At 37.1% G+C, this 26364-nt stretch overlaps 3 protein-coding genes across 22 annotated transcripts in view; 2 read left to right on the plus strand and 1 right to left on the minus strand.

Moving 5' to 3' along the window:
* The window catches only part of cadm2b (cell adhesion molecule 2b), a 162013-nt gene extending 159144 nt beyond the window's left edge, over positions 1–2869 (plus strand). For 4 of the 8 annotated variants that reach the window (XM_047820832.1, XM_027147669.2, XM_027147672.2 and 1 more), the window contains 2 exons: positions 116–221; positions 673–2869. In XM_047820832.1, the coding sequence (XP_047676788.1) occupies positions 116–221; positions 673–778 (212 nt within the window). In that variant the 3' untranslated portion in view covers positions 779–2869. Of the gene's footprint in view, positions 1–115 lie in introns of all 8 variants that reach the window. The other 4 variants (XM_027147675.2, XM_027147676.2, XM_027147673.2 and 1 more) reach the window with 2 other exon arrangements.
* A 2935-nt stretch (positions 2870–5804) lies between these two features.
* Positions 5805–17775, minus strand: LOC113643187 (transcription regulator protein BACH1-like). Its single transcript, XM_027147290.2, has 5 exons — positions 17548–17775; positions 15226–15480; positions 12794–13993; positions 11052–11258; positions 5805–8571 (listed from the first exon to the last, which is right to left on the minus strand). Exons 2-5 carry the CDS (start codon positions 15463–15465, stop codon positions 8200–8202), a joined length of 2019 nt encoding a protein of 672 aa, XP_027003091.2. The 5' UTR covers positions 15466–15480; positions 17548–17775; the 3' UTR covers positions 5805–8199.
* Positions 16941–25570, plus strand: LOC113643136 (TRPM8 channel-associated factor homolog). 13 transcript variants are annotated; one of them, XM_027147226.2, is made up of 11 exons: positions 16941–17104; positions 18458–18572; positions 19062–19262; positions 19959–20086; positions 20570–21268; positions 21361–22358; positions 23275–23369; positions 23482–23695; positions 24133–24372; positions 24489–24826; positions 25144–25570. In XM_027147226.2, exons 5-11 carry the CDS (start codon positions 20649–20651, stop codon positions 25384–25386), a joined length of 2748 nt encoding a protein of 915 aa, XP_027003027.1. In that variant the 5' UTR covers positions 16941–17104; positions 18458–18572; positions 19062–19262; positions 19959–20086; positions 20570–20648; the 3' UTR covers positions 25387–25570. The 13 variants fall into 13 exon arrangements, with proteins under 13 accessions (XP_027003027.1, XP_027003034.1, XP_027003075.1 ...); XM_027147233.2 differs by having other exon boundaries at positions 20573–21268; XM_027147274.2 differs by having other exon boundaries at positions 18461–18572.
* Positions 25571–26364: the final 794 nt, after the last annotated feature.

A 26364-nucleotide genomic window follows, 5' to 3' on the forward strand; every position in this document is an offset into this window, starting at 1 on the left:
TCGCCTCATCTCTCCATGGCCCTCTCCTGAGGCCTAGAGAGTGTGCTAAAATGCTTGAACATTGTCCACTGCTGTTCCTTACGTGTCTGTGACCTATGTGGGACTGTGTGGACAGGGACATACTTAACCAATGAGGCCAAAGGAGCGGAGGACGCCCCTGACGCAGACACGGCCATCATCAATGCGGAGGGGAACTACGCACATGCAGAGGAAAAGAAAGAGTACTTCATTTAGCACCTCTGTTTCTTCCTTTCTGTTGCGTAACTGTCATGGCAACGCTGCTAGCCGGCCCGGGGAGGGCGCTAAGTCACTCGGTGCAGCCTGCTGGGGCTCCGGGTCTCCCTCCTCAAACTCCTAAAGGAGCTTACTTAGCCTCTAATGTGGGCAAAATTGACACCAGAGAGCGTTGCCATTTTATAACGCCAGTCTAATCACCAAAAACAAAAAGCCGTTGAGTTTGTTACTGTACAACCAGGTCCATTTAGGCTCAAACCATCATATTCCTCCCTCCAACTCGCCATCCTCTCATAGAAATCAGTTTGTTTGAGTTGCCAAGTGCCAAAATATACAGACACGTTCTGTGTTCGTTGTTGTGCTTTTGTAAACTTATTTTTCCCATTGAATACTGCTTTCGTTACCCCCCTCACTGTGCCTGTTATATACCTTTTGCAGATATTACCAGGGAGCGGCAAGAAATGTGGTTCATCTCAAGTCGGAAAACCTTGGCTTTGCCAATAATTACGCTTTAAGGCAAGAATATGTGCGCTGCATAATGTGAATATTTATTGTCTTTTTTCTTTCTTTTTTTTTTTAGTTTTTTTTTTTACATTGTGAAAGTGAGTGTCCTCTGAAGTGTACACCATTACAAGAATGTTATATAAAGATTAAAGACTGAACATGGACATTTATGTAATATATGGATAACAAAATATTGACAAAATAAATGAAAAATGAAGTGATAACAATTGAAAGCACAATTCATAATTGTTCCAGGCCTAATGAAACAAACATATAGCTTATTGTGTTATTATATATGTCTGTATATCTTTGCTCTTTTCATATTTGGCCCTTAATTTATTTTTAAATGTGGAAAAACAAATGTAACACATATAAGCACAAACTCATTGTTAAATATCATTGGTGTAGACAGTCTCAGGATCAGACAACGAGCATAGCTGCTTTTTTCTTGTTGCTGTTGTTTGTTTTTTGTTATTTTTTAAAAATTTCTGTCTGTCTGCTTGACCACAGATCATTTCATTCCCAATATGGGAACTGATAAATTTATGATGTAGTTTCAGATTTCCCCTTGTTAATATTGCTGTACATTACTTTGCTGATGTGATTATTGGTGGAAAATATTGTTAAAATATGGGATCCCATATATGAACATTTGTATATTAGACAATGCACAGCCTAATTTCTGGACATTGTTTAAGCCTTTTGATTATATGACACTGTAGGCTGGGATTCTCCCTCCACCGAATATCTGACTTATTCTGTGTCCAGAAAATCTGCTCAGAGTAATTTAAAGTGGTCCATACTTTTATAAATGCATTCACATTAGTAACATTTTCCCCTAGTATAAGGCATGTATATAATGTGAATAATTCAGTATTTAGTAGTTTATTTAACTGAATTTTAAATCTTTATTCCTCCTTACTGTCCTATTTTAAGTTACAAACATTTCATAAAATTTCACGTTTGTACTTTTTTCTCCTCTGTATTATTTAATTATTTTACAAAACTGATGGATAAGTACACGTTCATTATTATTATTATTATTATTATTATTATTATTATTATTATTATTATTATTATTATTATTATTATGCTTTTCTAGGCGTGTGAGTAAACAGGACGAGTTCTTTAGAAGGTCAAAACATTCACCGTTATTGCCTTTGTGTTCACAATGAAACATATGACACACTGAAGCACTCGGTATCAGGCAGTTTTTAAAACATGTTTCAAATGTTCATACTTTATTTCACTGTTTATAACATATGAGTTTAGACATTTTGTATGAAAATGTACTTTGTCTAGTGTTCCTTTTTTTTTGTTTGTTTCTTTGTTTTCCATTTTTCTGACTGTATTACAAAGTAAGTGTGAGGTTTGCTTTTACATGATTACATGAACTATGCCACTGTAAAAAAAAAAACGGTACTCAGAGTAAAATGCACTTATATCTGCTCTTTTTCATGCAAAGATGAATGTGTGTAGACGTCTTGTCACTTCAGTCAGACCCAGATAAGAAAACCAACAGGAAAGTATTTAAATTTGGGTTACCTTTTATTATTATTATTATTATTATTATTATTATTATTATTATTATTATTATTATTAGCTAGTTTGGCTTTTTGCTGCCATCTAGTGATGAAACATTCCATACATCACAAATCAACACCAACTCCAGATGTCAAAGCAATCAATAATTCAAATGACCATAAAGAACCAATTGTAATATTTTTCATCATTCACATATATCAGTAATGTGTTTTTACCTCTGTAGCTTTACACGACATCACTCTTGTTTAGGCAATCATCATGTTTTATAACAGTTTCAAGGAGAATGTCATGGAAGTGGTAAGCTATCCTTAGCCGACTGAAAACAAATATTCCGTGTGTATAATAAATAAAGGGCAACACTAGTCCACTCTCATCTGTATAGTTTGCAATCTCACTATTGCATAATACTTTACCACAGGACTCACATAATGTGTACATACCAAATGCCAGACTTACAAAACTTACACTTACTCTGAATAGTTTTTTTCTACACACAAATCTTAGCAAGTAATTAATACAACACAGACCTTTTCCTCTGTCCATGTTTGCTTTTTAAACATTTATGAAATAAAATAACTTTGCTTTCTCTGCGACTTTTTCTCCAGTTTGTTGAGTGTTTAGCTGAGCGCTTCTGGAAGATTTTGGACATTTGCATGGAGAGGAAGGTTGTGTTCAGGACTCTTTGCAAGATATTTTAAAACATATTTTATCACCAAGCTGGTCTATTTTTACTTTGGTTCAACTACATGCCAACAGCATCACCAAAGGCATTTAGTCCTTGTTTATCTCTACCTAAAGAAAAAGATTTCTGAGGAGACAAACAAAGCGGCAGAGCTTTATTCTGTCTCAGCTCCTCTTTTGTACAAGCTGCTCACACAGGCCTGCTTCCAAAGCTTTGCTTTTAACCTTAATACCACTAATACCACTGTGTTCATCATCTCATAGATCACTAAATAGCTGAGTCAAGTCTCTGTAGTAATGCAGTGTACCTGTCATATAACCGCATTGCTTTACTGGTACTTTGAGTACAATGTTTGCTTTCTACATTACTCCTACTCTGGATTCCTCATTAATATGGCTTTAAATATATGAAGAAAATTGATAAGTGAAAAAGAAACATCTTGCTCTATTGTTTTCAAGAGTTAACACTGAAACCTGACTCGTATCACTTATATTTTCTGCTATCTAAAACACCATTTTAACTGTATTAATAGTATTGTTACCCTGCAAAGTGATTGAGTCTCACGTCTACTGATGTCTCACAAGAATGATAAAAAGACAGCTCCAGTAACAGCTTAGTACCAGAGTCTCTAAACACATCACAAGAAATTTAAAAGAAACATATTTAATGTATTACCTGGTGGAGTTTCCCTTTAAACCCTGAAGTGCTTTTCGTTATGCTAGGGAAATGTTCCGCCTCAGTTACTGTGGATAAAAGCTCTTGCTATTTGAAGATACATAATCATAAAGCCATGACCCGCTGAGAAAGAGTGAATGGCTATAGATTATTTAGTATGAGATAAACACAGTCACAGTACTGGAATGTATGGTGTTTTTGGGAAGGAACTGATTAGTGAGGGGAATAATAATCAAGCCAAGTGAAGGGGGAATTCTTATCTCAAATGGTATTTGACATTTCTTATTCTACTTTATCAATCTAATTAAAAGTTACAGTAATGGAGATAGTCAGTTACGAATCCGGGTGGACGTTGTGGTACTAGTGCAGCATTACATCTGCACAAGTCTACATATATGTTAGGATAACTGAGGCTTTATGCGACTGACACTTCATTAAAGGAAAAAAAAAAGAGGCGGAGGTTATTATACATCAGACAGGCAAATGAATGAGATCACCTTGACAAGTCATCTAAAGTAAGAGGCTGGAATCCCCCAAGTGCTAGCAGCACACATTGCAATTACACATTTAAAGATAAGCGATTGAGTTTTTAATAGTGTTTTGATCCCCATTAGTTTGAACTTAATTGAGAACAGACTACAGACTTTGAAGAGAAATTAAATCAGCACAGTGTGGCAGTGTTTAAGAGTTAGTTAACAACTTTATGATTACGGAAAAATACTTAAACCAAACTGTATTTCAGACCTTTTTGCCTGGAAAATTTATGAGAGGTTGTAAAGGTCAACAAGCAAAATAAAACAAGCAACAAACCCTGTGAAATCCATGCTCACAAACCCTGTTCTGATCCTATACGTAAAACTAACTTCCGTGGTATAAACTCAATTAAAGTAGGAAGAGAAAGTTTGCTTTGCTTGCACAATGAAATTAAAGAGTATAAATTAGTTTCCCCAGAACAGGCAGTACTGTACACTATTTAAACCTTGATCATGATGTATCTATAAACAAAGATCTATAGCGATGCTTATAGACCAGGTGTGGGAGTGTTATACATGTGCAAGTCACAAGTAAGTCTCAAGTCATGAATGTCAAGTCAAAGTCAAGTCAAGTCTTTTTTTAATATTTGTCAAGCAAGTCTCAGGTCTCAAATTTGCGACTTAAGTCTGACTCGAGTCAAGTCATATGACTCGAGTCCCCCATCTCTGATTCTGACACAGCTGAAGGTGAGAAAAATAACACAACACAACACAACACAAAGCACAAATCTTTCTAACCAAAGTCTAAGGCTTCAAAAAACAATTTAGATTTGGTTATCAGTTGAAGTTTGCATAACTTGTAATTTTAACAGGGTTGTGTTGACTTTTTATATCTACTCTCACACACAGAATATCTGACCAGTTGGCACAGTGTGAAAGTAAAAACCTCCTGCTCATATGACTTTTTTTCTTAAGGCTATGAAGGATCACAGTCACAGTGCATGTCTCTAGTCTCGGCCCTTCTGGCAAGCTTTCTAAAATATTAATATATAAATGAAGTAAAACATCTGGGTCTGAGTGTAAATACAAAACTAGCTGCTGATAATAACTTAAAGCTTTTTAACATATTATTCTATTAGTTTGTTAAAACTAAAAAAAAAAGCTTACTTTTATCATTCAAAACCCCAAATACATTATATATATATATATATATATATATATATATATATATATATATATATATATATATATATATATATATATAATGATAATTACAGTATATAAATTATATATTAATTTATATATAAAATATAACTATTATTAAACTATTTGTGTGTTGTGAGAGAAATACATACATGTACACACATATGTTTAAATATAGTGTGACATCACACATATTCTGCCACTTCCTGACTGTGGAAATGACACCATGATGTAAACAAATGTTACAAATAATCTTGCTGTGTCATTTTTGGGTTCAGGTTATAGTCTGTGTGCTGCCTGTGTCCTGCCATTTCCCAAACAACCCACATGCCACTCCCTGGATTTGCAACTTTAACTTGACCCTAAGTGTGTTTGCTGCTCTGTGATCGACTGGCGTTTCACCCAGAGGCTTTTACCCTCTCCAGCTTTTACATTCACTGTAACCGTGCAACCCAGTGACCTGGCAGAAGAAAATAATGAAAACAAAGTGTTTTACAGGTTCAATTTTATTGAGTACAAGCCATTTACACACTGCTCGCTCATAAGCATAAAGCATATAATCATACATGGCAGTTATTTTAGAGCCTGTAACAAATCCCTCTGTTAATGAGTATATCTGCACAAGTGAACACTATATTTAGTAACCATGTTATGCTTTTAGTGCTGAGACTATTGTGCTACATTTGAATGGATGCATTACATTATGAAAATCGAAATTCAAGCATAATTAAAAGGAATGTAATTACTGTACAGTATAACAAAGTGCATAAGGTGGATGTGCTGATAACACTAAGATTTCCAAATTGTAATGCAGACTCTTAGATAATTAAGAATCCTTACCTCTGAATATGATTTGGCTCATGCACATACAATACAAATATCGGTTATTAAGCCATGCTAAAATTTCATTTGAAAAGTTAAGTAACAGTGCAAATTTAGTTCTATACATTTATTCATAAACATTATGAAAAAAATAAGAAAGAATTAAAGAGCTAAAAAAAATATACAGAATTATTATTACACAACCAAAACATTTACTCCTGAGTGAAAACTACTGGACCACTAGAGTATTGAATTCATGGGTGAAAATTAAATACATTGGCAGTAATTACAGATCTTTTCGTTTCAGTTAAAGGGAAAATAAAGACTAACTAAACTTGTGAGGATGGAGATAATGTTAAGGTTAATTCTTATAGTCATGACAGAGGTTTATTATTGCACAAAAAAGGCAATTCACATGAAACAGTGTTATACTTCTACCACTGAAGGCAGATTTTTGATTATATGGGATTTTGTTTAATCTTTTTGAAATGTTGATGATATTGAAAAGTCATGCAAAGTTCTTATAAGATCTACACTGTATACAGCCTGGCAGTAAAGTTTACAACTTTATGATCATTATTCCTTTCTAGCTACCTTCATTTAAATCAGAGAAATAGCACACACACATACACACGCACACGCACACACACACACGCAATTATTTTGGTTAGACCCCTAATAAGAGTTAGACTCTTAGGTTTAATGCTTAATAGCACAACTGAGGATGAAGTCACACACCAAACCAAACTTGTACCAATGTCGGTAACATTGTGGAGCACCATATATAAGAATATGAACAACAGTGCCCAGTTTGCTTCCGTGTGCTCTTTATTCATTTTCTAAGTTATATTGGAACAATTGCAATAAATGAATGACTAGAAATTAATGACATTCAATTGTGCAGTGCGTCACGAAATGCGGGCGAAAACACTGCAACAATCTAAACACATGGTTCTAAAAGTAATGTCTGAGATTTGTGAATGACACACGTTTAAATAATGTGCTTAATTTGATTCAAATGTGGAGGCACAGTGTATAAGGTTATTACACTGCTGATTTTATTTGCCTGTGATCAGTGTACATATGCAGCTTAAGCCTGAGTTGATATTTACTGTACCTCCTTATCATCTGCCTTACAACGGAACGTTTGGTTTAGTGACTCTACTATTTATCTGCTGTGTTATAGCCACTACAGAAAAGTCTGCACAGCTGTGTAGATAATGCAGACATTTCAAAACAATTCTTCACAGAAGCCTTTCCTATTACTGCACACAAAAGGAAGAAAAGCAATTTCTATGAAATTCTGTTGCCATCTTATTCTTCCACACAGAGCAGAATTCATAAAACGGTTACTCAACTACACTTCTTTGTATACAGAGGACCGGATAAGTGACCAGCATGACTGAATGGTTATAATAATTATCTTTTAATAAATAAGCATTAACGATTAGGTCACAATTAATAAATGGAACGTCAGTTTGAAGTGGTTATGTTTTGTTTTACATTCAAAGCGATTCTGTGAAAACTCCTTCCTTTCTTTGTGAGGTACTTTCTTCATTTTTTTTTAACTGACATAAATTCACGTGGTTGGCTGCAACAAACCTCAACAGAGAATATGTTACTGAAATTAAGTACTGAATGTAAAAAATATATATATTTTTTAAATATGACATACAGATATTTTTTCCCCCCAAGTGCTTGGTTTGATCAACTTAACATCCTGACCTTAACTCACAAGCGGATGACCTTCTGTGATTTTGGATTTCATTTCATCCTTTTTGCTCACTGTTGCTTTTTTAGGAACTTCACTACATACAAACTGGCAGTTAGGTCTCAACGCTGACACCCAGAGAAATCATTTCCTTTAAACAGCTGATTTTCCAGCCTGCATGTCTTCATGATCAATTTAGTCAATACAAAGCTAAATACTGAAAATGTGAAAATTATATACAGAAATTTCCGATACACGAGTCTGTATTTCAGCATTAATTATGTTAGAGTGCCTGTAACCTGTATTGTATTTGCTTGTGTTTGGCTCCTTGTATTGTCTGATTTTTATGACTATGTTTGCGGATCATCATTGGGCTTCGGAAAAGTGCCCAAATGAACATTATTATTGTTATTATTACTATTATTATTGTTATTATTATTAGCTGTTCCATTAGCTTGACCTGGCTCGCTGCTCACTTCAGGCTGAGTTGGCTCACTGCCCCAGGCCTCGAGGCAGGGCAGGTTTGGGGAGGCAGTAGGTGTGAGGAGCACCGAGCTGGGCGAGTCTGGAGACAGATACCTGGCTAAGATATGCAGCTGCTCTGGCAGCATAGAGGATTTAGCGCACACACTCTCACACAGACCTGAGAGAGACTGCTGTATCTCCTCCATACTCTGCTTCAGCTGGTTATGTTCTTGCAGCAACTTCTCCTTCTGAAGCCTCTGTTTAACACAAGAACACAAAAGTGAATTCAACAACTGTTCCATTTTATTAAATCAGATAAATAAATAGAGTTTATTTTGCACAACTACAGTTATTTGGATTTCATTAACTAGAATTTTATAGTTACACTATTTTCATCCTAGGCTGTATCTGTCTAAATGTCTTTCACAGGAGATACAGGGTTTATTTATAAACTGTGGCAGTAAGTGGATTCATTCGATCAATGTTAAAGCGATCAGGAATGTGGCTCAGAGACTAATTAAAAACTGGTCATCTAAACTGTGCTTAACTAAAATATCCTTTAGGGCTCGTTTGATATTCATCTAATCTTTATATTATCATGAACAAAATGGTGACATCTTAAATATGTCAAGTTTAGGAAACAATATTTACAGTATATATTGAGATACACATATAGATACTGGGTCCCCCTGGGCTACCTGACAGACCTTTTGTCTTTGTTTCTAAAAACTCTGAAATTTTAGGTTAGATTAGCTTTTCGTGAAACTAATTAAAATTCATGGAGATTTATATTATATATATATATATATATATATATATATATATATATATATATATATATATATATATATATATATATATATAAAGGAGGATATATATGTAACATCAGAACCACCATTCTAATTAATTTAGTCTTTTTACATTCCTTATATCATGTATTTGGCTTTTGTACAATAATCCCATTTATTACTTTCACTAACTAATAGTAAACCTTAATAGTAAATAGCAACTAATAGCAAACTGAGTCAAATAATTAAGTTATGAGTTATTATACATTTTTACACACATTTACGTTTCAGCTGCACCCATTTCTGTCCTTCTAATCTATATTTTTTTTATTTTTGTCCTTCAAGAGCCTTAAACATGTTCCAGCATAATACACCTGTTCAGGAACACAGCTTCAGGAAGACACGGTCGACTAAGGTAGGAGTGGGAGAACTTGGCTGAACACTTCGGAGGTAAATCTTAATGCTGAATGCCTACCAGGCATCTTCACCAGACAGGAGTACCTGAATCACTAATTCTCTTGTGCCCGAATGAGCACAAATCCCCGCAGCCACGCTCCAAAATCCTAAAAAAGCCTTCCCAGAAGAGTGGAGATAATTATAATAGCAAATGAGGGATTAAATCTGGGACTGGATGTTCACAAAACACCTAAAAAGGTGTGATGGCCAGGTGTCAACAAACATCTGGCAGGACACTGTGTGTATGTACTTTTAAACATTGAAGAAATATAGTATACAATTGAAAAAGCAGCAAAGCTAAATGTTAATATTTGGTATGACAACCTTTTGCTTTTGAAAAAAGTTTGTGGCATCAGGTACAGGTCGTGCAGTTAATTACAGAAGTTTACTTATTTATTGCTGACACGCTACTATCCAAAAGTTTTATTTTACTGAATGCTGCCACCTGGCTTCTGGACTTTACTGAAAGAGGTGGGAATGATGTATACGACTCCTTTAAACCTGCTCCATATCCAAACTGTCACCTTACTCTGCTTTCACACAGACAGAAAAAAAGTGCTGCCTGGAGCATTGTTTGTGCTGAAATGAAAAAGAGGGAGGAAAGCCACTACAACACAATGTCACTACAACAATGTTTTCACCAATCCTTGCTAAATCACCTAGCTTGCTACCTGTATTAAATTTATCATCAGTAGTAATCAAGATTAAATAAAGGTTCATTTTATTCTGGCACTGAAAGCGTGGACTGTCTTTGCTGTAGCTTTGTGAGAGAGAAGAGGAGCTGCTTGTGTAACCTGACTGTATGCAGCCTAAGTGGGATGTCACATAATGTAATGATGAATTTCCCCACAATAACCAACTTGATATTTTTAGTTCTACCGCGACACAGAAATCTGAAATATTTCCCATTCTACATGTCATAATTCTCCGTATATTCTCTCACTAACAAGACTCCATGTTTGTTTTTCTCGCTTGTTTCCCATCTTGCAACCTGGTTGTTCGGAGATAAAGCACTTGACGTCATCCGGTGCTCTTCTGAAAAGTTGAACTTTTTTCAATTTTGGAAGCGTTCCACTGTGACCAAAAATAAACAGGCAGCAACGCTCTATAAAAGCAGTCGCATTCCACCCACCGCATGGTCACTTCCCAAAGGATTATGTGTAAAATCTGCGCTGGGGTTTGAGGGAAAAAAAAGACCAAATGTGAAAGCAAACTTACTTCCTATTTCTGCAAAGGGCAATGTGAGTGCACCGCACCCTTCAAACTATTACGCAACTTTGTATGGATACTTATCTATTGCAGTGCATTGTGGGATTTCAACAGATATTCTACAATAGACTTTCAATAATGAAATAAAATTGCAAATCTCCCTAAGTAGTCACCATGGAGTGAATTAGGCATGTTTAGGCATATTCCAGTTAGAAGTTTGGCTTTAAATTTTGTTCTTGCAAATACACTCATACTTGAAGTTCTATCAAACACATAAAATGTACCAATTTCTTGATTTCTCCATCAAGCTTAGAGATGAAGTCTAGCTTTCTCTTCCGGCTACGCTGTGCAGCCATGCGGTTTTTGCTTCGCCGCCGGACGTCTTGCACAAATTCCAGCTGTTCGGGTGTGAGCCGTTGCTCCTTAAGAATCTGCAGGAAAGCTCGCCTGCTCATGCTCGAGATCTGCTCAACAGGGAACGGCAAGTCCACCTGAGTGAGAGTGAGAGAGAGAGAGAGAGAGAGAGAGAGAGAGAGAGAGAGAGAGAGAGAGAGAGAGAGAGAGAGAGGCTCATGAAGTGTGCCAGTAATCAGAATCAGTTTATTGGCCAAGTGTGTTGATGTTGACATACACAAGGAATTTGGTTCCAGCTGTTTGTGACTCTCAAAAGTAAGACAATACTATTCAATACAATACAGACGATGAGATACAATATAGACAGCACGAGTATTAAATATGAATACAGAATATACGACTGGTCAGTTATGTACATGAAGTGTGAGAAGTGCATGGTAGTGCTAATAACAGTATTGTGCAATATTATGCTTTTGAGCAATATGCAGCAGCAGTAGTGTGTGTAACGTATACGGATGATGTGATGACTGACGGTTCTGATAATACAGTACTTATAGATATGAAGCAGGGAATATAATTATGGTGAGTTGTTAATCAATGTGATTGCCTAGGGAAAGAAAGGGAGGAGCTGAAAGCTCCTATGTAGCTCCTTGAAAGGGAGGAGCTGAAAGAGGTTGTGTCCAGGGTGTGAAGGGTATCGTATCTGTCTGGCAGTAAAGTTCACAGTCCTGTGGAGTGGGCATCAGTAAGGGCATAGGAACATCAACAGCTTCACTTTTAGAAATGCCAGGATTATGAATATACATTAAAGTGCAATTTGTAAGCATGTCCATTTACTCTTGCCATCCTGAACAGCATAATATCTGACTAGTCTAAAACGAGAAGATAACTGCTAGTAAACCTCTATTTGTCACAGGTAGATACGAGTGTTAGACACTAGGTAATCTGGGTTATGAAACTGAATGCATGTCTGGCTGCTTGCCCTTGGTCTGTGCGTGTATTATATCGATCACACAGGAAAAAAGATTTGACTGATCACCATTAATGGGAGCTGTGTAGAAGAATACACTAGCTGGAAAAAGCCAGGACTTTGCTTCTTGCTTCCCAGGCCTTGCCTTACCGCTCCACACCTAAAACTGTGTAAATATTTATCATGGTTGGTTTGATATTTTCTTTAGCAGTACTAGTTACAAACAATTACCAATTGCAAATAAGCAACAAACTGTTGATTAAAGTAAACCTGTAGAGAGAAACTCTAATATATTGTATTATATCTGCCAGTAATATCATAGGGGAAACATTTCATTTTCTTCATTTATTATATTCTTATTTGTTTAATTTTCTTACATTTCATTTGTTTGAGATTGTATTATATTATGTAGCTCCTTGAACCCCGCTTTGGTTTATTATTTTTTCCCCTCCCACTCTAATATTTTATTTTCCTTCAGCATCCTTCCTGATTGGGTTTTATGTAAATGTACAACAAATAAACACTATTAGTGAGAAAATATCAAAATGCTAAGTTTTGTTGTTTCTAACATTTTTTTTAAAACGCACTCTCAACATATTAAACCCAAACCTAAGCTACAAAGGGTCAGTGTTTAGGTATTATTTTAAATATCCGGCTGTACGTGTGATTTCGTTCACCTACAACGCAAATCGTCCAACTCACCTCACACGATGGCTCGCTGCTAACCACAGAGTCGTCCTCGTGCTCGCATTCAGAATTGTCACCAGAGTTTATAGGAGACACAAATGGACTCTCTCTGCTTGTTTCTCTGGATGGACTGTTCGACAATGAAGGTGGATCCTCCTTGGAGTTGAGGTCTCTCAGGAATGGGCAGTCATCGGGTGCGGCACCTAAATCCAGGTGTTTGAGCCAGTGGAAATCAGGGCCATTTCCAGCAGCTGCCTGCTCCATGTGCTCTGGAGGCTCTGTCAAAGTGGAACTCATGTCTGGCCAGAACCCTTTCGCCAGATGCTCAGCCACCTCCCTTTCTACTGTGCTTCTCTCTGTGGAGCTATCACTGTGTCCTGAGTTAGGGAATATTTGCTCAGGGGAGTCAAAAGTCTCTGTGTTGATGCTCCCGATGCTTTCCAAGTTGCTCACTGACGCTATGCTGTCCAAGACTTCACTTGTTTCCTTGGAGGACAGGGGACACAACTGGCTGCACTCCGACGTTGGCTCTAAATCTGTTACAGGCTGCTCAATTTGGCCTTCAGCAACATTTGGCATGTTTAAAACTTCACCTTGAACATCATCCATTGTCAGTCCATTCAAAATGCCACCATCGCAGCCAGCTGTGACAGGATGCACATTGTCACTCTCACTGCTACATGGCAATGAAAGAAAGGGACACACTTCAGCGGAAGGTATGGATGAAGATGGCACCAGCTGTGGCCCACAGTTTTGTAAACACAGTTCTGCTTGGTGGTCAGTAGCAGACTGGAATGAGACTGAAGGTAAATCTAAAATATTCTTATCAGAAGTGACAGAAGGACTTTCATTAGAACACACTATATCGCTAGGTGGTACATTCTGCTCTGTCTGTGCTCCAGACTCCAGAGCTACCCCATCTCCTTCGGTGTTAGTGCATTGTTCGTCTGTACTGTTGCAGGCTCTGTTAGCAGCTGGTGACTCTTCATTGTAGTTTCTGCTCTCACTGCTGTTTTTGCTCTTCCTCTTGGCTTCCTGAGACATTTCGCTGCCATCAGAGAACTTGGGAATGAGGAACTCGAAGCACGCTTTGTCGAGATTGTGAAATCCCAATAGCTCAGCACATCTGTGAATTTCCCGGATATTTTCTTTGGTGAAGTGAAGTTTTGCAGTGTAGGCAAACTGCAGCAAAGGCACAAAGCCCTCTACTGTGACCTGCAAATTTAAGAACATAAATGGAGTAAACATCCAATAATGTAAATCGTGTCAACAGACTTAAAGGTGGGGTCTCCTTTGTTTGAGAAATGCTTCAGAAAACTGCATTGGGCCACCAAACTAAACAAAAACAAAACAAACTTGTAGCCAATGAGCAGAAAGGGGCGGGTCTTGTCAATATGGGTGGAGAGAGTGTTCAGTGCGCATGTGTGACATTAGCAGTAAGCGGTTTTAACATTGACATGGAGGATAAAAACAAAGAAAGAAAGCGAAGAAAGGCTTACGATAAGGCAAGAAGTAGGACCTGTAATATAGGATCAGCTTTCCAGCGCTGGAGAGAACTGGAGCGGGAAGTTCACAGATTTGAGTTTCCCGAGTCAATAACTCCTGAGCTAAACACTGTTACTACACAAATAACACCTCTTTTCTATCGTAGTAATATAGAAAGGCAGCTACAAGCGCGTTTTGCTAGTAACAGCGTTTAACTCAGGAGTTATTGACTCCGGAAATTCAACTTTACTTAAGTCGCCGAGCGTTTGCTTTGTTACACAGAACTAATATATGCCGTCCTTTGCATGATTATGTTTGTGTGTCATTTTTGCTTGTTTGTTTATCTGCAATCGTATTGTTCTTCCCTTCAGCTATGATAAAGCTGGATTATGTATGTATGTGTCGGCGGAGCTATCGATACAGGGGTGGGACCCAAACCCCTTAGGGGCGTGTTTGTTTTGGTGATTTCTAATGTCAACATTAGATTTCAAACAAATGGAGACCCTACCTTTAAGTTATTAAAACACTTTCCTTTAATAAGCTTCAAAGAAGAAAAGAACAGAAAATGATTTGTATCTACTGAACACCAGGATGAAGGTAATTTATCTTAAAACCACATTGCCTGTTGTTGGTTACTCTGAGTTTAACTAGTAAGACACAAATGTGTCACTCTGTATGTCCAGTAGGATGCATAGGCAGCCATTTATGGCCCATAATACCATATAAAACTTGTGAGATATGTAGGAAACCCGAGCGAAACTTCAAAACAGACACCCTGTCAGTGTAAATGTGGACTAAAACTGACAGGAACTATCTTGAGACGATCGTGTTTTGCTTCCTTATATAACCAACATTAGCAAAGAAATGAGACATGACTAATTCTTTTGTTCAGGGAGCTTATCATAAGTTATATCATATCCACTTATCAAGCTGCATGTGTAATTACTAAAGCAAATGATTACTTCCTCGGGCAGAGTGATGACCGAGTTCCATCCCGTGTGGTTTAGAAGTCTGGTGTAAAAATAGGAGCTGCAGCAAGCCAGTACTGAGCAGTGGGCTCGAAAGCTCCTGCTCTCAACTTCCACCGTCACATCACACAAGATGTCTTTCTGTCTCTGCTCATCCAGGCAGCGGAGGACATGCATACTGTGCACAGCTGACTGGAAGGTAAACACTGACGTCCGGGAGCCATCCACAGACATGGTGCAGAATTTCACCTGCAGAACAGCCAAAAATAGGAATAAACTGAACAGGGATGTAAAAAAAAAAAAGAAGAAGAAGAAGAAGAACAGCTATTGCTAACAGATCACCTGGCATAACGGGGTTAATGGATTCAACATGTGGGCAAAATTAGGTGGCTAATTAAACAGTGAATCTTAATGTAATACGGAATTAAATTAGGACTGTAACGTGAAGGAAGTTATGTGAAATAACTGACAAAGGTGGATTTATTCCTCAAGCAATTTCCCAATGATTACTTATTTTAACTTATTAAAATAAATGAATGGGCAGCAGGTTATTAATGCATTTTTTTTTTACCGAGTCTAGTTATGCTTAACGATGTGAACGCCTTAAATATGTTCCTGTTATCACTTATGTTACTGCGGTTGTTAACATTTATTCTCGAACTAGTCTCTCTTCTTCCTTGTGATTTAATTATAATAAGAAATTAATTAATTAAAAAGTAAAGCACAGCTTGCCATTTACCTAGACACTGCTTGCTACTGTAAGTTATTCAGCATATTGTTTTGTTATAGCAACAGAATTTTCATCGATCAATATTCTCAGTTTATGCCAAGTATCATTCATAGCTGTATCTATAAAAATCTAACAAAAGAAACATAGAAATATAACAAGAACATGAATAAAAACCTATTATTTGAAATGCAGTCGAAACTGCTTTCAGAGCTGCTGTTACACAAAATTTCTTATCAAAAAACAACCTTCTAATCAAGAATTCAACAGCATGGTGTTTCATACCTATAAATAAAACAGCTTTGTACAGCATTTATATTTAAAGTAAACCAAAACATATTAGTGTGAGTTTTGACCTGAGTACAGAGCTGTGCGACCCAAGTTTGATCGTTAAAAAATAGAACAAAGTGTGCCATGAATTCACTCAAAAATATTCATGTGCATGCATGCACTATACGTTTCTTTATCCAGAGGCTACACTTTGTGACACGTTTTTTCAATGACCGCTCCCTGATACAGCTCTGTGCACATGTTTACCTTTTCTTCTGCTCTTTATTTAAACGAAACTCTATAAACCATAAAACCCATCACGAGGAGTTTAATGCTAGCAGCATTAGTAGTAATAAAAAGCTAAACAAAATATCAAAATTCCCTTAATGGCTTAATACTATGTGTGTGTGTGTGAGCGAGAGAGAGAGAGAGAGAGAGAGAGAGAGTGTGTGTGTGTGTGTGTGTGTGTGTGTGTGTGTGTGTGTGTGTGTGTGTGTGTGTTTGTGTGTTTGTGTTTGTGAAATGCATGTAACTGTATTGATGCATCCCTGATCTAACACAGCAGATTTATCTCATGATGGACTTGACCGAGAAAAATACTGTGTATGCTGTAGCTGTCATGCTGCTTGTGTAAATAGTTCCTAATGCTGATGTAGATCTGGACTGCAGTGACCTCCTTGAGACAACACGCCTGCTAATTAATTGGATCACGTGTGAATTGAGTAAAACGCAGGCCTCGGTGGCAACCGTCCGTTTTAACACACCTTTGATCACATAAATTAGTCATCTGTTTAATATCCGCTCTGCTGTCGGACATCTGAAAACCAGACGCTGGCTTAGAAGAGTAGGAAAAGTGGCATTATTGCGGATTTTAAGGTAAATAGTTTAGAGTAAAGTTCAGGTTTTGTATAGTCAATACAGTATGATGGCGAGATAACTTTATTTTGGTCTGATAAAACCTTGCGGAATCAGAATCTGGTTTATTGACCAAGTGAGTTGACACACAAGGAATTCGGTTCCTTTGTACATTTAATGCACACAGCTAGCTAAGATGCATGAGCTAGTCGATGACCATCCGAAAAAACTGCGATATTTCACTTTCTAAATGATTCTGCTGGGATCTAACGGGTTCCCGAGTAACTATATCTTGATATTTTATAAGCAGCACAAACCGAACAGTGAGAATATTAACAGAATCAACTCCGAGTCAGATAAAACAATTCTTTAGGAAGGTTCCGTTAACAGGAACAATCCTGCGTATATTCTGCATTACTCATTAAACAAGCACAATAAAAAAAAAGGAAACGGTAATAACTAACCTGACATATCACCTGAGATGAGAAAATGTCATATAAAATCCTCAGCTAGCCATAATACTGTGTTCATTAATGCAGAAATGAACAGAACCAACAAAAATAATAAAAAGCATTAGCTAGCCAGCTAGCTGAACAAGTTACGAAGACGTAGGGGTCATGTGATTAAACGTGGTTGCCAGATCGGGAGAATGTAAACATGCTCAGGACTTAAACTCTATATTCACCGTTTTAAATGTAATAATCATTATTAACATTAATAACAGCTAATCTCTCGTAATAATTACAAACGTTACATTATACAATGTATTTTAGTGTCTTTTTATTTTAGTATTTTCTAACTATATTTTTTTCAATGCAATATTTCCAAACATTAACATTCATACTGGAAAAGTAGACCAACAATTTTACTACAAATACAAAAAATAAATAAATAATAATAAGAAGTTGCTTAATCAGAAAGATACAGGTAAAGAGAAAACTTTCTATCACTGATAGCCATGAGGAATTAATAAAACCAAATGTTCATGTTGCCTGTTTGAGCAAAAAACATGGGTCTACATTAGTCTTAAGTTATAGTCTTATGCTATGTTAGGTCTTGGGGTGTAAACCTAAGCATTCCACACAATACAGTATGATTTACGTTGTTAAGTGATGGTTCAGGTTTTTTATTTATCACACAGGTTACATACATGTGATGGAATGTAGTGATGCATGTTTGTACTTCCTCCTCCCACATTGCAACAAAACACCGTCAACAACAAACACAAGAAATACATGCATAATAATAATAAAAAAGATTTACAATAAAACAGTAGTCTATAGAATGATGTAATGTAAATAAAATGGAATGTTATAGAGTGTATGATATGTAAACAGAAACTGTCATGTGCAAAAGTTTTTCTTCCTTGTTCAGTAGCTGGATTGCCTGGAGGAAGAAGCTCCTCCTGAGTCTGTCTATGTTGGTCCTCAGGATCCGGTAACGTGTCCCTGAAGGGAGCTCTGAGAAGAGATTGATGATTCAATATTTGGTAATACCAACAGCTGTCTGTACTTTTTTTCTGATAATGATCGATATAATTAAATATAATAATTGTTTTCTCATTGTTGCCTCAATTAATTGCAAATCTTGCCTTTTAAATTGTTTTAAATTGTTGCTTCAGTCCAAACCATTACATTAATACACTTCTAATATTTACAGTGTAGTTACAGTGTAGACAGAAAAAATATTCTATAGTAGATGTAATATCTATATTACAGTATTCTGTGTAGAACTTCTGCATTGCATTGTTTATTGAGCTGCAATATCTATACTAAATATAGTATAGGTATAAGTATAAGTATACTAACATCAATTTAATGCCTTTGGAAATGGTCAATGTACTCAATACTGTTTTTAAGTAAGCAGATCTACATGTATGGCTTGTACATATATTTATTCATTTTGTTTAATTTTTTTTTTAATAATTTGTTTTTAGACATTTTTTTTTATGTTTTTTTCTCTCCCTACCAAACAAAAGTCACCCACATTTAGAAAATTCCAGACTCCACCTCTCTTTCTACCCGCATGATTGGCTTTTATTCACATGCTCATAGTCATGCAGACGTGTCTTCCTGGTTCTTTCTGAGAGCTTGCTGTGTTGCTCTTGCTCGTCTTCTGGATTGTTCACAGTGTAAAGAAAACAGTTCTGTGAACATTCTCTGCTATTAATTTCTACAAGGTGAGTATACTGTAATTAGAGACACACCTGAATCAAGTGTATACTGATGGGTGGTGTAAAATGTGTGCACTTTATAATGCTCAGATCTCTGGGATTAAGGTCAAACTGGATGTATTGGTTTGTTAACCAGTTTTTTTTAAGCTACCTTTGTTTCAACGTTAGTATGTTCAGCAGCAGTCTGACTCATTACAGACTGTGTGACAAACATTTACCAAAGCAAACATTTGCAAAGTAACAAATTAACTGAAACGGTTTAATTTATTCAAAGATTAACGTGCTTAAAGAAATGCAGTCCATCCAAATTATATACTTGCTATTCTTTTTCTGCTTATTATTATTATTATTATTATTATTATTATTATTATTATTATTAAAAAACTACATCAGTCAGATGGTTACTTTCTTGTATTCATTGGCTGAATATAGAACAGGGCAAGTAAATGAATGGGTAAATGACAAATGTATAACATGATTTAAATCAAATGATGTGATGTAGGATCTCTGATGTTCACTATAAAAATTGTTGCATCAAGAGGCTTTGTATCATATTCAATTTTAGCCAAATACTCAAACTAGTCCATTTGGTGATTTTAGATTAGCATTCATGGAAATATCAATAAAAAACACTAACTGGACCTTTTAAGGAAAGGCTGTAAATACAGTGATGTTAAGAGATGTTTCCGTTACTCCACCCAGCTTCTGGCAAAACAAACAATCAGCTATTGGTGCAGTGCCCTTGCCCTTCCTAAATAGCCTTATTAATGCTCTAGCGAACACGTTCTAGCTGAAAGAGCAGGGAGAGGCAGTCTGTACTCGTTTTCTAGGTGAGTTAATGTCCCTTTCGGTATAAAGGATTTTATGTCATTTATTTTCCGTACTACTTGTCATCTTGTATTACAAGTTTTGTTTAATATGTAATCAGTCTTATCTCAGTTTAGATCATGGGCTGTCAGGCGGTAGAACTACAACATGATTTTGATTTACGGTTACACTAAACCTGCTGTGAAAGTATTTGATATTTGTATCCTCGGCTTGAAATGTGTACTTTATTCACCTTCTGGCTCAGGCCTGCTGTTAATTCATGAATGATGTGATGTAAAGAAGGTGATGATGTAGAGAATGTGTATTATTCACACATCACAAATATTTTTTTTTGTTAAATAATAACTGATTTATGATTGTTGCATTGAGTAATTTGAAGGCTGCCTTTTTAAATGGATGCATTGATCCAAATCTCTAGATTGTAACACCTCTAGGGCTGAAATACATTGTGACCATTCTTAATTTTATTTTTTATTTTTTTTCAGCAGTACTACATCTCTTCAACTTCATAGATTATATCAGGGCAGAAGTACCAAAGATTAATCATTCCAGCATTAAAGCACAATGGCACGTGAGTTTGACTACTATGCCCTTATGAAAGGCATTCAAGAGCTTGATTTCCAAGGGATTGCAGAGCCAAGTGACCTTGTGCTAATAGGCAGCAATGCCTTTCCTCTGTCAATGAATCCAAGAGGTCAGGTCCTAATGGCTGCATCTCGCTATGGCCAAGGACGAATAGTAGTGTTGGGACATGAGGAGTATTTAATACGTTTCCCAGTCCTGGTGGAGAATGCCTTGAATTGGCTTATGCCAACTGAGTCTGAAAACACAACTGTAGGCATTCAAAAGAGTCTCATTTCCCTTGCAAAGAATTTATCTTACTCCTCTCTGAAAACTGAGATGGGAGATTTCAAAAATGTCGGGATAGCAGTGTATGTGACTGATGCCTACAGTGTCGATTCATGTGCCAAAGAGTTAGTGACCTTCCTGAAATCTGGGGGAGGCTTGCTCATTGCTGGTCAGGCTTGCAGTTGGGCTCAATCCCATCCAGGAGAAAATACATTACTCTGCTTCCCAGGCAACAAAGTGTGCAGTGTGGCAGGAATCTATTTCTCAGAACTTCCAGCTGAGCTCGGCAAATTTCCTGTTCCCATGCAAATTCCTTCCAGCTGGCTGGCAGTTTCGTAAGTAAAGCAAATGTAAATTTTTCTTTTTTTTAAAAAAATTGTGCAATTGTTTCAAATATCACACTTTGTTTATATTGGCTTATTCCCAGGATTGGAAAGGATTTTAAAGATGACCTACAGTTCCTACTAGAAGGTGTTTCGGAGTTTGATGTTCAAGGTGGGGCTTTAGCGTCCGAAGTGATGGCACATGGACCCTTAGCCTTCCCTATTGCACTTACCCCATGTGGTAGAACATTCATTGCTGGGGCCTACTATGGACAGGGGAGAATAATCGTGGCCACCCATGAAAGCTACCTTGGTCGTGATTCACTGTCTACCTTTTTGATCAACGCTATCAACTGGCTTGATGAAGGACGCAAAGGGGAAATCGGAATCATCCCCCAACTTAAAGATGCCCATCGTGTTCTGAGCAAGTCAGGGCTAAATTGTCAATTCAGCACTTTTAGGGAAGACCTAAGTGTCTTTGTCTGTACCTCCTACGATGATTCCCAACGTCACCAGATCAAGGAGTTTGTTGCTGAGGGTGGAGGTCTTATGATTGGAGGTCATGCTTGGTACTGGGCCCAGTGCCACCCTCACCTCAATGTGATGACTGACTGCCCAGGAAACCGTATCCTCAATAAAATGGGATTGTGCCTAATGGGTAATACCTTGCACGGTGGCTTGTATAAAGCCCAGCAATTAACAGGAGATGGGGCCAGTGCTACACCATACCATTTCCGTGACTCGCTACAGCGCTTTGCTAGCCATGTCATCGAGGGCCAGGATCTTTCCAAACATGATGAGAACCGTCTACAGAAACTGAGAAATGATTGCACAAGTTATCTCCGCATGAATGCTCATGACAGCTCTTCCTATACATCAATGGTTTCACTGCTCACAAATATGGTGAAAGAGGCAGGAGTTCCACAGGTGTGCGATACATGTCCTGTGAAAAATACCAAAGATAAATTGCTGCTTCATGTGGGAAGTGAGGTGTACAAAGTGTGCAGAGATCCTGATGCACTTCTGCCGTACATCATCTCCGATATACCCGATCTGCCTACAGTTTCCAATGCGAAAGTCAGGATCAAGGCAGATACATCTGGTAGAGATTCTCTTTTCTGTAATAATAACAGATGAATTATTTTAGCAGATTGTATTTATTGATTATATAATTACATGTTTTACAACTAGCTTAATCGACCCCTCATTAATAACCTCACTTATAATCCAAACATTGCAATCGGCAATGTCTAAAGGCAAAAACATGTAATTAAATTGAACAATTATTCAAATACCACATACAGTCCAAATAAAGCACATTCAGAGTCATAACCATGATCAAAATTCCACAATGTTCCAAATCGTTAGCTAATCTCTGTTATAGTATCCTTCCGTTGTTATATAAACTGCTCTGATTCCAGAAAGAATGAAATCTTTCTGATTGAAAGAGAATATTTACTGAGAGAATAATCTAAATTGGCCATCCTGTGCTGATCATACTTAAAGTGCATTACTTGAGACTTTGGCTGCAGTTCAAGAGCAAATAATGCACTCATGTTCAGTGTGTAACTAATGACGAATGTTACACAATATAACAACTTAAATTTGACGGTAAACATTAAATATTTATTTACAGCCAGCTAATAAGGTTGGAGTTTAACACGATGAGCTAATGTTACTGTGACTAACAAGCTTATTTAACTCACCGTGTTTCAAGAACTATAAAGATATCAAGAAATAATTCTATTTTAAAAACCACTAATTGCCCTCAAATGCACACAATTTGATATAAAATGTCACATAAACCGACATGCATATGTATATCATAGCCGATGTTAGTTTATAGTAGTCAGGTAGAGTTCTACATAATGTGTAATATGAAGTGTGACGTCTGGACCTCTGTGTCATTGAGTCTAGCTTTTCATCCGTGATTGTACCCGAGAGATTCTGACTTTATGGTCATTTTAATCCAAATGAGCTAAATGAGACTGTGTAATATTCTGTGATAATTGTTATAGGTTGTGAAGAATGGATAAGCACAGGACTGTATCTTTCCCCTGGAATGAAAACCTACATTGCAGTACCTCCTGAAATCAAAGGCAAAGGTTGGCAGGTAACTGCACTACTCAGTATGTAGTATGTATATATTCCTCACGATCATTTAAGTAGTAACAACACCAAAGTAGACATAATGTAACGCTCATGTTTACACTATATGTCTACAGCTGCAGACTGGATGTCAGACAGATTGCTTGGAAAATTTAGATGTTCTGAAACGTGCTCCTGTAGTGCACGAGCGATTTGCATTGGACTCTGACATGGTGCAGGTCTGGAATTTATGGGGTGGACTTTTATACCTGATCGCACCACCCCATAGCAAAGTGGATGGTGCGGAGGTTATTGTACAAACAGCCATAGAAGCACCGTACTACAAGTCTGGTAAATGCCACTGTCACTTACTTCGTAACACCAACAATGACTGAAACTAAAACAGGAGTTTGCTAATAGCGTTTCTTATCAAACACTCTGACTAGCTGATGGTGATCTGAAAGAAAGAAAAAAAAAGCCTAATGTTGTCATATTTTCCATATGCAGACATGACTTCACAACTGATCAATTTTCATAGCGCCGTTGAGCAGAAATGTCTTGCAAATCAGACCTACTGTAAATAATACAGTTTAATGGAAAAGCTTTTGTTTTTGGATAAGGTTAGGTTAACAAGGTGACTTGTCTGTCACTCTTTTAGCTTAAACTTAACATTCCTAGCATGGATAGCCAGATTAATTAACTCCCTCGTACATGCGTCACTTACAGTAGTCTGTTGCAATGCCACTTCTATGCACTAAAGCCATTAGTGAATGTGACATTTCCATCAGGACAAACCAGTGTAAAAGACTGGGTGCAGAAGATCCGTAGCGCACCAGCTCCTTGGGCAGAACTGGAGTTTGAGAATATAATCATCACCTTACACTCTGAATTCATCCGTAAACTGGACCGTCCTGATGAGGTGGCGGCTCTCTGGGATTCCATCATGAAGGGTGTGGCTGATTTAGCCGCAAAACCTGCCAAGTTTCCACGCAAGGAACGTTTTGTTGCTGATGTTCAGATCTCTCATGGTTTGTACTGGAATCTGCCAGTAGCACCAACATATTGACTCAAGCTACTGAGAAAGATGTAGCATGCTTGACTAACGAAACTTCTCAATCCCCAATCCCTTGTCCTTTTCTTACAGGTTACATGCATGCTGGCTACCCTGTAATGATTCACTCCGAGTCTGTCGCAGAACTCGTGAACCCAGAGACAGCTCGTACACATGGTATTTGGGGAGCTATTCATGAATTAGGCCATAATCAGCAGCGCTCGGTGTGGGAGTTCCCTCCACTTACCACTGAGTGCACCTGTAATCTGTGGTCAGTGTATGTGCATGAGGAGGTGCTGGGGGTGAACAGGGCAAAAGCTCATCCGAACATGACTCCAGAAAACAGAAAGAGACGAGCTGAGAGTTACACCAAGGAAGGCAGGAAACTGGAAAACTGGAGTGTCTGGACAGCCCTGGAAACATACATGCAGGTAAACAACTGCACATTATGCAGTAACTGTGTTTAAATGAATCTGTACCCAATCTGTGCCTCTAAATCTAATTATAACCTACGTACCTTTTCTACATACAAAATTAAACATGAAAATGCTAACAAATATGCAGGCATGAAGCCACATCTTAACTAGTAATATATTTTTAAAATCATATTCAGCTTCATCAGAAACATTTTATGTAAATTATTGCCAATATTGCTGCTAAATGATTACTACTGAACTACTCAATCTTTTAGAGTCCATATTCGGTCTGTTTTATTGTTCTGCACATGTGTATTTATTGTCTGTTGCAGCTGCAAGAAAAATTTGGCTGGGATGCATTCAAGAAAGTGTTTGCAGCTTATCACAGCATCAGTAATGTGCCAAATGACCAAGCTGGAAAGATGAACTTGTACGCTGTAACATTCTCGAAGGTAGTGAACATGAATCTGGCTGCTTTCTTCAAAGCCTGGGGTTGGCCCATTCAGGCCGGCACAGAGGAAACGCTCAGCAGTCTGCCTGTGTGGAGCGACCATCCCATGGCCCAGTATGCTTAACTGCCCCATCTGCAGTATGCTATACTCCCATCATGCGTATACTGTAGCTAATTTCCTTACATATGCACTGTATTTAACATGTTATCCTGTAGAATCAGCCAGATCTATTCATGCTGTTTGCAAATAAAACAATTGATTTATTATGGAACTAAATCCAATAAATATATCTAATATTAATCTTGAATTTTGTATTCTATTAATCTTTATATTATTCTTTATATTAACCTTTTGTTCTATGTTTATTTTCTGTAAAGCTGCTTTGAGACAATGTCGGTTGTAAAAGCACTATACAAATAAACTTGAATTGAATATAATTATAGTCATTGTTAGATTTGATTTAATTACCCAAACATAAATAAATGCAAAAGTAAACATTTAGATTTTAAGTGAATTATTTTTAATTTAGTGTGAGATCTACGAGCAGAAAAACAAAAAGGGTCATTTAAAAACTGGTGTTTTTAGGAAAATATTGCCACCAATAAACTGTTTAAAAAAAAATACCTGTTTAAACGGAACTTTACTTCATCCCTCTTTGTCTTAAGCTCAAAATAACTCATTATTTTAGTATATCAATGCTTGCATTTAGTCAGTGTTCTAGATAGTCAATGACTAATAAATAATTCTAACAGTAAAGATTATAGAAGGTAAAACCTGTTTTGAAGATTGAATAGAATTTATAAACTACACAATGATAGTGAGACTGTATTTATTTATTTATTTATTTATTTATTTATTATTATTATTTGCGGGTGCGGGTGCGGGTTGAGAGGGGTTATTTACACAAATATGACAGAATTGTAAATTAAGTTTATCAGTAAGGGGAAATCATTGATATACTGTAGATCATAGGCTAACAGGCGGACCGCGGTCCGGGTCTGGGCCCAGAAGCTGTCCAATCCGGACCCGGACCTAGAGCCAAAACAAAAGGTTACGATGTAAAACTTTACGGGACGCTTCTATTTTAACCGGCGCAGCTTT

This window comes from Tachysurus fulvidraco, chromosome 11, assembly GCF_022655615.1.
Source record: "Tachysurus fulvidraco isolate hzauxx_2018 chromosome 11, HZAU_PFXX_2.0, whole genome shotgun sequence".
Taxonomy (NCBI): domain Eukaryota; kingdom Metazoa; phylum Chordata; class Actinopteri; order Siluriformes; family Bagridae; genus Tachysurus; species Tachysurus fulvidraco.

Bases quoted from the DNA above. Each gene is read 5' to 3' on its own strand.
- LOC113643187 (XM_027147290.2), bottom strand. From the start codon at position 15,465: ATGTCTGTGGATGGCTCCCGGACGTCAGTGTTTACCTTCCAGTCAGCT. The intron at 13,994-15,225 runs GTAATCATTTGC...TTAAATTTGCAG, and splicing joins TCATCACTCTGCCCGAGGAA to GTCACAGTAGAGGGCTTTGT. The intron at 8,572-11,051 runs GTACATTTTATG...TGTGTTAAACAG, and splicing joins ATGGAGAAATCAAGAAATTG to AGGCTTCAGAAGGAGAAGTT.
- LOC113643136 (XM_027147252.2), top strand. From the start codon at position 20,649: ATGGCACGTGAGTTTGACTACTATGCCCTTATGAAAGGCATTCAAGAG. The intron at 22,359-23,274 runs GTAGAGATTCTC...TAATTGTTATAG, and splicing joins GATCAAGGCAGATACATCTG to GTTGTGAAGAATGGATAAGC. The intron at 24,373-24,488 runs GTTTGTACTGGA...CTTTTCTTACAG, and splicing joins TGATGTTCAGATCTCTCATG to GTTACATGCATGCTGGCTAC.